This window comes from Gracilinanus agilis, chromosome 5 (assembly GCF_016433145.1).
Source record: "Gracilinanus agilis isolate LMUSP501 chromosome 5, AgileGrace, whole genome shotgun sequence".
Classification (NCBI taxonomy): Eukaryota; Metazoa; Chordata; class Mammalia; order Didelphimorphia; family Didelphidae; genus Gracilinanus; species Gracilinanus agilis.
Genome location: NC_058134.1, coordinates 7,734,575 through 7,746,882, shown reverse-complemented (window position 1 = coordinate 7,746,882; position 12,308 = coordinate 7,734,575). Strand labels below are relative to the sequence as shown.

General features: G+C 40.6%; 1 protein-coding gene across 1 annotated transcript in view; it reads left to right on the top strand.

Moving 5' to 3' along the window:
- Positions 1 to 1,461: 1,461 nt before the first annotated feature.
- Positions 1,462 to 12,308, top strand: part of AGMO (alkylglycerol monooxygenase) — a 329,174-nt gene continuing 318,327 nt past the window's right edge. Inside the window, exons 1-2 of the mRNA XM_044679541.1 lie at positions 1,462 to 1,587; positions 5,336 to 5,466. Of these exons, the coding sequence (XP_044535476.1) occupies positions 1,462 to 1,587; positions 5,336 to 5,466 (257 nt within the window). The remainder of the gene's footprint in view (positions 1,588 to 5,335; positions 5,467 to 12,308) is intronic.

Sequence of the window (12,308 nt, the reverse complement as noted above, 5' to 3'; positions counted from 1 at the left end):
TAGTTTCTGCCAAAGTACTTTTCAATTGACCCTGCAATTTTTACCAAAAAGTGAATTCTTATCCCCCAAACTTGGATCTATTTTTTGTCAAATACAAGGTTACTATGATCTTTTTTTTTAATGTTTGTAATGTCTCAGTTCTGTTCCACTGATCTACATTTCTATTTATTAGCTAGTACAAGATGGTTTTGATAGTTACTGCTTCATAATACAGTTTAAAATCTGGTACTGCTAGACTTCCTTCTTTTGATATCACTGGATATTCTTGATCCTTTGTTTTTCAAAATGAATTTTGTTGTTATTTTATCTAGCTGGATAAAATATTTTTTGGTAATTTAATTGGAATGTCATTGAATAAGTAGATCAGCTTAGGTAGAATCATCATTTTAATTATATTGACTGCCCACCAATAAGTAATTACTTTTCCCAATTAATTAAATTGATTTTATTTGTATAAAAAGTGTTTTATAATGATGTTCACACATTTCCTGGGTTTGTTTTGGCAGGTATACTTCCATGAATGCTAATGAATTATATGGATTTAATTTTATATCCTGCTATTTTGCTTAAATTATCGATTATTTCAATGAAGTTCTTAGTGAAGCTCTAGCATTTTCTGCCATCATGTTGTCTGCAAAAAGATAGTTGTATTGCCTTTTTACCCATTTAGGTTTCTTCATTTTTTGAAGAGTTTAAATGAATTTAATTTGTTTTAGAATCAGTATATAAAAAGTTAAAAACTAAGACTCAAGGAGGACAGAAAGAAATAGGGACCTTCCTCATGGCATAAGAAGTGGTCATTTTCTTCTGTACTGCCCCAATCTCCAAATGTGCCATCATTGCTGACCATGGAGTAGAATTTATATTTCCATCTTCTATGTCGGATTTTGGAGAAATAAAAAGCAATTATTTTCAAGTTTGTCTTTTAAAGAGGTACATTTCTATTAATTATAATTTCTATTATATTTATTATTATATTATATAAATTATATTAAGTATAATTATAATTTATATTATCTAAATAATCCACTTTCCTTCTATTTTCTCACAGAGAACTCTCTCTTATCATAGAGATTTTTTTTTTTAAAGGAGGGAAAAATAATCCCGGGAAATGAACCAACATGTTTAATCAGTTTTGTTGTTACACAGAGGGTTCTATTCCTGTGGAACTCTGAGCTCAGAAGAAGGAGAAACTATTTTCTTATATCTCTTCTTTAGGGTCAAGCTTGGTCATTATACATTTCTGACATTCAGTTGAGATTTTTGTTGTTCTTTCCTCCATTGTAGTCTTTGTCTACGTTGTTTCTCTGGTTCTGCTGACTTCACTTAGTGTTACTTCTAGAAAGTCTTCCACTGCTTCTCTGTCTTCATTACATTCATTATTTCTTACAGCACAAAAATATCCNCTCTCTCTCTCTCTCTCTCTCTCTCTCTCCCACTCCTGATCTGGCCAGGACCCAGATGGCGAACCCAGAGACCTCCAAGGATGTTTCTCTCTCCCAGGGCATTCGCATGATGTTCTATGCAATGAAGCCCAATGAAACCTCCTTCCCAAGCCTGGAAGAGGTGCCTGATTATGTGAAACAGGTAAGACCTGGGGACAGAAGGCAGATCGTCTCCCTAATACAGAGAGACAAAGAGATATAGTTACAGAGAGAGAGAAGTAAAAATATTACGAGATCCAGAGATGGAGAAACACAGATGCAAAGATGGAGACAGAAAAGAAGAGAGACAAACATGGGAGTGGGAGAGAGACAGACAGAGAGACCAAAAGACATAGAGGCACAGAGTTACAGAGAGAGGGAGACCAAGAGAGAGATGAAAAGAGGCATTAAGGGAGATGAAATATGGAGAGACACGGCGATGAAAAGATGGAGACCCAGGGGAGTGAGGCAAATAGATGGACACACAGAGAGAAATAGATGACAGAGAGACAGGAAGACTGAAAGACGAAGAGAGGCAAAGAATTACAGAAAGAGATAAAAAGATGGAGACACAGAAGAGAGAGACAAACAGATGGAGTGGCTGAAAGAGAGAGACAGAGACAGAGACACACACACACACACACACACACACACAGAGATAGAGAGAGAGAGAGAGAGAGAGAGAGAGAGAGAGAGAGAGAGAGAGAGAGAGAGAAATGGTAGTAAATTTGATGCCACTGAGATATTTTTATTGTTGTTAAATAGCTATAAAAACATTATGTGGTCACTGCAGTGATAGGTACTAGTCTGTGATGTCATTGACACTGCAACCTCCTGGCTGAGGATATTCCTTCTCCCCAGACAGATTGGCCCCTTCTTTACAGCTTAGCTTAAAGAGTTGTCTGGAGCCCTGAGAATTTCTGTGACTGGGCCAGGATCATCCAGGACATGAACCAAGTACTTTGGAAAAGGCTAGGTAAAGAGTAAAGAAAGTCTGCTCTGAATCTCATCCTCAGCACCTATTGGATTTATGACCTTGGCCAACTCCCTTCACTTCTTTGTCCCTCAGTTTCTCCCTTTTTACATTGGCTATAATGTGCAGGGTTGTTGTGAGGATCTGCAGTGAGGATATAAAAGTCTGTAAACAAACTTTAAAGTACACGATGGATGTTGGCTTTTATGGTCATTAAACATTAACCACGCAATCCTTTAGGAAGCTTCTTCTACGTACCAGGCCTGGAGATAGAAGAACCCTAAGGAAATAAGATCTGCCCTTTAAGAGCTTATATTCTTTTTTTAGGGGGAGGGCACACAAAGTTGTCGTCTGGCTGGAGATCAAATAGGTGGAGGATTTATTTTTGACAAAAGTGCTAGTCGGGGAAGGCAGTTCAAGAAAGGCTTCAAAGGGAAGGCAATCCATGAACCAAGTCTTAAGGGAAAGAAGGAAGGGATTCCAAGTGGTGGAGATGAGGAGTGACAATATTCTGGTCAGGAGGGGCAGATTGGAGAATGGTAGAACAGGAATAAGAATGAATAATAACAAACAACTAACAATTTTAGATCACTTCATAGTTTGCCAAGCACTTTGCAAATATTGCCGCACTTAATCCTCACAACAATCTGGTGAGGCTGGTACTGTTATTCTCCCCATTTTACAAATGGGGAGACCAAGGCAAACCAAGATTAAATGAACTGCCTAGGATCCTAAAGCTAGTAAATGCCCGAGGTAGGATTTGAACTCATCTGTTTCTGATTCTGGTCTCAGCACTCTCTCCACTGTGGTGCCCCCCTAGCTGCCTGGGAAAACTTATTTGAAGGGAGGGATCTTGGACTCAGAAACAAACCTTGCCTGTGGTATTTATTAGCCCTGTGACCAGGGGCGAGCATGAGCTTCAGAATCTTAATCTAGTAAAGGAGGGCGGGGTGATAATACCTAAAATACTTTTCAGAAAGTACAAAAATAATAGTAGAAAATTTGTCCCGGAAATGTTAAAAGCCTCTTCGCTTCCATCCATTCTCCTAATTATCTCATCTTTCTAAGAACTAATTGGCAGAAATGGGCTGACTCCAGTTTGTACAATGCCCGATCCATCCAGTATGTTTTTATTCTCTCTTTTTCCATTGCTCTTCTTGTTGTCAGTCCCAGATGTGATAAAATTGAAGAATTATCCCAAGTCCTGCCCGTGGCTAGCCCTTTGCGGGCTCTGTCCCTGGGAGGTCTGTGCAAAAGGACCCCAGGTTGAGCGTCCTTGCCTTCCAGTCTATGGAAAGGACTGATTGATGGCTAATGGTAAATGCACATCTGCCAACGGAGAGCTGCTCTCCCCTTTCCTCTTTCCTCTGGTGGAAGCTGGATTCCTGAACTCTGAGTATGCCAACTGGTTGAGTCTCACTCCTTCTCTCCCAGGCTGACCTCAGACCAAGTTTTCTCTGAAATTCCTCACTGTTCAGAGCCACTTTTCAATCTCGGGTGCTGGCGGAGAATTAAAGTGGAAACAACCAGAATTAGAACCCGACGTATCAAAGCCCCACACCCTCGCTGAGCTGTTCTTACGGCATTTACGAGCTCAGGCCAGAAAGAGACAACAACATGACAGGAAGGAGAGTGTTCTTCAGAGCTGGGTTTGGAAACGTTCAGAACTGCTGACCCACTTCCAAGTGTTTGGATACTTTGGAAAATGGAGGCCATATTCAAAACCCCTTTCTGGATCGTCCACTACTAAGCTTTTTTCTAATGTGAGAAAGGATAGAAAAATGAATTTTTTATTAGAAGAGGCCCAGGCCTATTGACAATTAGCCTACAGAAACATTTCCTTTTAGTTACAAGAAAATACCTCAGATTCACATACAACTCTGTCTGCAGACACCTTTCCTCTAAATTCTCCTGCAAGGTAGATAGTACAAATAGTAGCCCCATCCCTCCAACCGCCGGCCATTGTGCAAATGGGGAAACAGAGGCCCTATGAAGTAAGATGACCGACTCATGTAGGAACTCCCTCCGGAAGATGCCATACCATGTTTCTTCACCTGAGTTTCAAGGCTCTTTCCCTTGACTCCTAGCCATCCCTAACATGGAACTGATCAAATGAACCCTTGCCAAGATAAGGCTATTTAAATAAAGATGTTTCCTTAAATAAACTTGCAAGAAAATTTGCTGAAAATGGTTTTCTCCTTAATTTGAAAAGTTAATTATTTCAATGACTATACCCATCCGTGCAATGGAAATGTGGGAAAATCCACCATGTTAGCATTTCATCCTCTAGGGGTGCCTCTTTCTATGGGCTTGATTGGTTTCATTTAGATCACAGCATTTCAGAATTGGGAATTCACAGGTCATCGTGACTAACCTTTAACTCAGCAGGGACATCACCCTCTCCCCACTTCTAAATGTTGTGTTCTACAATATCTGGATTTTCTTGTCTTTTTATCCAATTTGGAACCTTCTCTTTTATAATCAAATAATAAAGACTTGACTGGCACAGTGATAGAGTGAATCTAACCTTGGATCGGGGAAGACCTGAATCCAAATCTTGTCTTTGATGTATTTTAGCTGTCTGACCATGTGCAAATCTCTTAATCTCTCAGTAGCTCAGAAAACCCACCAAGACAAGAAGCTACAGAGCAGACATTGTTCTTCATTGGCAGAGGAAATCTCATCAAGAATGATCTTCATGCAGGCAGTCATAAGTCTGATCTTGCTCAAAAAAAGACCTTAGTGTCTGTTTTCCCCAAAATAGACCTATTTCTTTCCCAAACTCAAAAGAACAACTTGAGCAGATGCTTGTTCCATATCCCATGTGTTTCTTTTCCCCAATGAAGAGAAGTTTGTCCAGGGAGACCAAGAAGCCTGACAATTCCAGGTGTATTGTTTGCTCTACACAAATGTCTCTTTCCTGGAATTTCCTTTGCAGGCAACCCCATTTTTCATTTCCCTGATGCTACTCGAGTTGGTTGTCAGCTGGATCCTCAAAGGGAAGCCTGCAGGACGAGTGGACGATGCTTTAACTTCCATCTCTGCAGGCGTCCTGTCTCGGCTTCCAAGGTAAGAGAGGTCTTTAAGTTGTTTTTCTTTTTCTTTTTAATTTACATTTTCTATTTTCCATATTACATGGAGTTACAATTTTTAATAATTGTTTTCTGACATTTTGGGATTCATGTTCCCTCTTTCCCTCCCTCTCCTCTCCCCCTCTGAGATGGCAGGTAATATAAATCATATGTGTGCTAACATGCAATACATATTTCCATGTCTATCATGTTGGGAAAGAAGACACATGTTGCTTAAACAAGAACAAAAAACTCATCAAGGAAATAAAGTGAGGAGTGGCATGCTTTAATTTGCATTCAGACTCCATCTATTTCTTCTCTGATGGTGGATAGCCTTCTTCTGGAAGGTTCCTTTGGAGTTGTCCTGTATCTTTCCATTGCTGATGATAGTTACATCATTCATAGTTGATCATCGTACATTATTGCTGTTACCATGTACAATGTTCTCCTGGTTCTGCTCACTTCACTCTGAATCAGTTCATGTATGTCTTTCCAGCATTTTCTGAATCATGCTGCTTGTCATTTGTTGTAGCACAATAATATTTCATTACAATCCTGTACCACAATTTGATCAACCATTCCCCAATGGACATCCCTTCAGTTTTTAATTCTGTGCCACCACAAAAAAAGCTGCTATAAATATATCTCTGTACAAATAGGTCCTTTCCCCACTATCTTTAATCTCTGGGATTAAGACTTAGTAGTGGTATTGCTAGGTCAAAGGATATGAATAGTTTGATGGCCCTTTGGACATCGTTCCAAATTGCTCTCCAGCTCCACCAACAGTGTATTAGTGCCCCAATTTTCCCACATTCCCTCCAACATGTAACATTTGCCTGTTTTGTTCACATTAGCCAATCTGATAGGTATTAGGTGGTACCTCAGAGTTGTTTTAATTTGCATTTCTCTAATTAAAAGTGATTTGGAGCATTTTTTCATATGACTAAAAATAATTTTAATTTATTCATTTGAGAACTGCCTGGGACTATCATGATCATTTTTCATTTGGGGAATGACTTGTATTCTTCTAAATTTGATTCAGTTCTCTATATATTTGAGAAATGAGACTTTGTCTGAGATACTTGCTATACATTTTCCCCCAGTTTTTTGTTTCCAACATTCTTTAGTTGAATTGAATGCATACCCCCATTCTAAAAACAAAAGAAAAACACAGTGGTTTATTATATGCAAACAATATCTAGGTTATAGCTATTAGTGGAAAAATTGGCTATGGCCTAACAATCTAGAAAATTCATCTGTCTGGAGAGAATTCAGATAGACAAGTCATCTGGGGTATTCCGAAACTCAGTTTGGTTATACTTTTCCTTTTCTTCCCCTAAACACTGCTACCATATATTGAAGTCTCCATTGTGATACAGGAGAGAGAGAGAGAGAGAGAGAGAGAGAGAGAGAGAGAGGCAAGCAAAATCAGCTAAGCCAGTGATTACATCTGATAGAGCATATGACATTCTGCATCCATAGACCCCAACTTGAAACTTGAAAGGAGAGAAAGGTTGGTTTGTTTGCTTTTCCTGTCATCTGTTCTCTAAGGTCAAGACTAGTAATGGTAACTTCTCTGGCTACATTTCAGTGGCATTTTCATCAATATATGTTCCTCCTGATTCTGCTTACTTTGTCCTGGAAGAGCACATGAAAGTCTTAAATCCAGACTTGGAAGGGACCTCAGAAACTATAGTCTAAACCCCACTATTCACACAAGGCCTTCTATGTTTCTCTGAATTCTTCATAATTATTATCTTTTACTGTGAATAATATATTATATTCATTTGCTATGATTGGTTTACTTATTCCCCATTTAATAGGATCCACATTTGTGGCTACTTGTTTTACTTTTTCCTACCCTAGAAATAAATACTTTTGTGAAAATTTTTATTTATTTGGGATGCGCACACATGTGTGTGAATGTGTGTGTGTGTGTGTGTGTGTGTGAGAGAGACAGAGAGAGAGAGAGACAGACAGAGAGACAGAGAGAGAGAGAGAGAGAGAGAGAGAGAGAGAGAGAGAGAGAATGAGAATCTTGGCATCTATGCCCAGAAGTGGCATTACTAGGATTTTCAGATACTCTTGCTCTTGAAAAATTCTGTTCGATTACAATAATTTATCAAATGTCTATTATATGCAAGGCACCATGTGAAGTATGTTGGTTGTGGTGATGGTGCCAAAAGTAGAAAGAAATCCCTGACTTCCAAGTCTTCCATATCTGTGGAGGAAACTGTATGTTCCCAGAAAAGAAAATACAAAATAGTATATTGTCAATATGAAGGGATAATTGGGGGCATGTGGGAATAAGTGGGTGATGGTAAAGAGGTTTATAGAGAAAACTACCTGAATTGAGCCTGGAAAAAGGAATCTCCCTGTTGAGTCATTTCAGTCATGCCCGCCATTTTGGGATTTCCTTGGTTGGTCCTCCACAAAAAGTGGAGGGAGGGATATTCTAGACTTGAGAGCCTGTACAACATTAGGAAGTGGAAAAGCAGGTATGGGGGACAGCAAGTAGACCACTTGGGGTAGATGCCAGATGTATTAGCAGAAGGAATATGGAATCAGCCTGGAAGGGAAGGTTGGAAAGAACTATCACCTAGTTAGCCCTGGACAGCAGGTCACAAGTGGGCATTCATCAGCCAGTCTGCTATGATTAAAGGGGGAATTTATTCCATAGTTCCATGGCTTTTTTCCTTGATATCCTTATGAATAAAAACAAGTTTTGGCCCCTCATAAAGAATGGGGCCCCCTTGCCTTCTGGTAGCTTCCTAATTTGACTGATTATTCTCACTAATTAGGTGTTAAGCTATGCTTCTTCCCTGCTGAAGGCCTTCAGGTGATGTCAGTGTCTCCTGGGCCAGAATGCCTGGTTGTAGCTCTTGGGTTGTGTGTGCCTGTCCATCTCTAAAATGAGCATGTGCAGAGTGTGAGGGCTCCCTTGGGTACTGGAGGCTGCACAGCAGAGAACATGGGTGAGGAGGAGCTCCTGAGGGGCTCATGGTTTGTGTCTCAGGCTTCCCACCCTGTGTTCCTCCCTGTGCCCTCAGGGCTTGTCTTTTTACATTTCTCAGGGCTTTGGAATGTTTTTGTGATCCACCCACAAAAAAAGGGTGGATTCCCTTTTTTTTTTTTTTTTTTTTTTTTTTTTTTTTTTTGGCCTTTCCTGAAGTAGAAAGTTGAGAAAAGTAAAATCTCAAACTAAACCAAAAAGAAATACAGTGGCCAGAGCCTTGGGTTTGGCCTTGGGAAGCCTGAATTCAAGTCCTTTGCCAATCCCTGTGCTGTACCGTGACGTTGTATGAGAGGTTGAAGCTGCCTAGGCCTCAGTTTCCTCATCTGTTCAATGGAGAACACAATTCTTTTGCTACCAGCCTCCTGAGCAGTTATGAGGAACAGATGAGATAACATCTCTAATGCATTTGGCAAGCCAGAAAACCCCAAGTCTATAAACGTCAGCAATTAGTAGGTGTTACTAAGAAAAGAAATAGTTTTCAAAAAGGGAAGAAAATCAAGAATTCTTTTTTTCTCTAAAGTGTGCCCAAATGATTGCCTGTGGCAGTCAGAAGCCAAGCATTTCAGTACCTCAGTCACTGGCAGTTTTGCTCCCAGCTGGCTCAGAATTAGATTTTATCACACTGTGGCCTCTCTTCTCCCTCATATCTCTACCAAACAGAAGCATGTACCAAATACCTTGAAAATCCTCAAGGGGGATATCAATTGGGTTATTAAAAATTACTCGGTGGCTAGTTTCACTTCATTATTTCTAAGGAAGTTCAGCATATTTTCCCAATTCAATGAATTGGCTTTATCGAAGTTGGGCACTGGATAATGAAAATAATTTTCCAATGGAGAGAGGTTTTAGAAATATAGTTATGGGGGGCAGCTGGGTAGCTCAGTGGAGTGAGAGTCAGGCCTAGAGACAGGAGGTCCTAAGTTCAAACCCGGCCTCAGCCACTTCCCAGCTGTGTGACCCTGGGCAAGTCACTTGACCCCCATTGCCTACCCTTACCAATCTTCCACCTATGAGACAATACACCAAAGTACAAGGGTTTAAAAAAAAAAAAGAAATATAGTTATGGACTATGTTCTCTGTTCTTAAGTGAATGGAATTAAGAAGTCAAGGTTAATTGCGAATGATTACAAACACACACACACATTTATTTATTTTCCTGATGCTTCTCTTTAAAACTTTTTTTTTTTTTTAACATCACAGTAATTACCTAACTCTAATTTGGAACTGAACCTTCTCTTGTGTCTAAGAAAAATAGTTTTATTTTAAAGTTGTGAGTAGGCTGATTGAATCTAACAGTATGTGAACCATTCTGCCCCAGGTGTCCCCTGCCTTTTTACAAAGAGACAATCTGTTACGTTATCTGCTCTCTAGTAATGGAACTAGTTATTCACATAGAGTTCTCTGTCTAGTGATCATTTCTTTTACACTTTTGTAGCACTTGGATAAATCATTCTTTGGGCCCTGCTTGTTTCAATCAGTATCCATTTGTACTAGTCTCACATTTCATAGAATTCTTCATGCATGTATTTCTTACTAAACATTATCCATTTTCATTGTCACACATTTTTTTCTACCCATTCTCTGATTACAGAACCCCAGGGTTTTCTCTCCTTCTTTTGTAGGAAAAGACTCTATTCTGGCATTTTTTCCTTTTGAAGGATAGTTAAAGCCTTTGACAATTTAAACATATTTCATGCCATTCTTCATGTATTCTGCCTTCCAGACAAACTGGCTTACTTGTTGTTGTTGTTTTCACACATTCTATTCTCTCTCTTCTCCTTCATCTCCAAAATGCCTTAGTTTCCTTTAGTGATGAGAGTGAACATTTAAAGAGCACTTGAAATTTGCAAATCACTTTACTAATCTGATCACACTTCTTTCTCACAACAAGCTTATGTTAGGTGCGATTTTAATCCTCATTTTACAGACAAGGAAACTAAGCCTGAGAGAAGTTGAGTGTGCTGCCTGCACAGCTAGGAAGAGTTTGAAGCAGAATCTACACTGAAATCTTCCTGATTCCCAGTCCCTGACTCTATCCTTTGTATCACCTACTGCTCTCTGTCTCTTTATAGAGAGAAGAGGGCCTTAGAGAAAAAGTGGTTCCTTTTGTCTCAGTATCCACAGTGCTTGGGATCAGGATGTGTTTTCCCTTCTGGGTAGCCCTTCTCTGGATGTTTCCTTCCTGTCTTGCCCCATTCTCAGATATATGCCAGTTTGTCAGCATCCTTCCTGAAGCGTGGCTCCCAGGATGGAGCAGCTGATGCCATGGGGGGTGTTGGTGTCCCCAGGGTCCAGGACAGCCCAGAAGGGGCCTGGTGCCAGCCTTAAACTTGGAACATTCCATTGAACTCATCCTACTTTTTCATATTAAGTGAACACTGAAGAAATGTTTCTTAAGGCCAGTTTTGTGTCTCTTTTTATTGATTCTTCTGTATACAAACTATTTTGCCCTCCAGAAAACATAAGCTTTGGGAGTTTGGGGACAGATTTCTTTCTTGATTTCTTTAGCAAAGACAGATTTGGAGTAGATGCTTAAAACATGTTTGATAAGTGAATGAAGAAAGACATACACAGTGGATGGGGGGAGGCTAAAGTCTGAGGTTAGGTTCGTGCCAATGTGTTCAGAATGAAGCTGCCAGGACGCCTCTGAATAATACAAGACCAATAACTCTTTCTGCTAAAGGCCAGCAGTATGCCCAGCATCGTGGGCAACCTGGAGGCAAGAGTGCCTGGCTTATGCCACTCACAGCTGACTGTCAACCAGGCAATCAGTGGACACTGATGGCACATTCTCTAAGGGCCAAGCCTTGTACTGGGGCTGCTAGAGATGCAAAGACAAACGTGTCTGTAGAGATACTACCTGTGTGTCTCTACTTGTATGTCTCTATCCATAGAGGTGTCTACACAAAAATATACCTAAATATAGATCTACAGATAGACAGCTCCATAGATAGACAGATAAACAGTTAGATCTGTATCTGTGTGGGTAAAATCAGGCTGCCAAGAGAGCTGGCAGGGAGCTTAGGAAGTCACATGGCCAAGGGGCAGGGCACCGAGATTGGTTTTTATCAAAAACAGAACAAACCCACCTACCCACCCATCCCAATCAGAGTAACTGAACAACTCAGTAGGCAAAGCATTGCACTAATCTCCCTTTCTCTAGGGGCCATGGGGAGCCCCGGAAGCTTCTTCAGCTGAGGATTCCCTGCTCAGATTCCCTACCATTCCTCCTGAGTGACCCAAAGAGTCAGTTTCCAAAGATATTTTAGGGGAAAGCTTGCCCATGCCCTTGCATGCCTGCCTCTGCCCTTTGGGCTAAAGAGCAAAGGTGGGGGCAGTGGCTGCTCCTTCCTTGGGCTCCTCCTCTGGGGTAAGCAGAGTCTCGAACCTCTAAATTCACTCATCGGATATATTAAAAAAAACAAATAGCAAACAAATGGGTCCCTGCTGCAGCCACTCAGCTTCCCCTTCACCTCAGGTTCCTTTCAGCAAGAAAAGATCAGGCAAAGTCGACAGAAACCGTTACAGCATTCTTGTGGCCGAACCCACAGCATCAGGGGAAATGGGAGCTCAAATCATTAACAGCTGAGGGTTAGATTAACACACCCGGCTCGCATCCTCTCCCAGGGACTCATTTTCATTTTCTCCAGGAGCCACTGAGGCTGGTCATTTCCTTCAGGCCTCCTGTTCCTGCCCAGAAAGTGGAGGAGGAGAATAGGGCATTTCCTCCTGTTTGGTAATAGTCCTTCCTTCCTTCCTTCCTTCCTTCCTTCCTTCCTTCCTTCCTTCCTTCCTTCCTTCCTTCCTTCCTGTCTCTTATACAC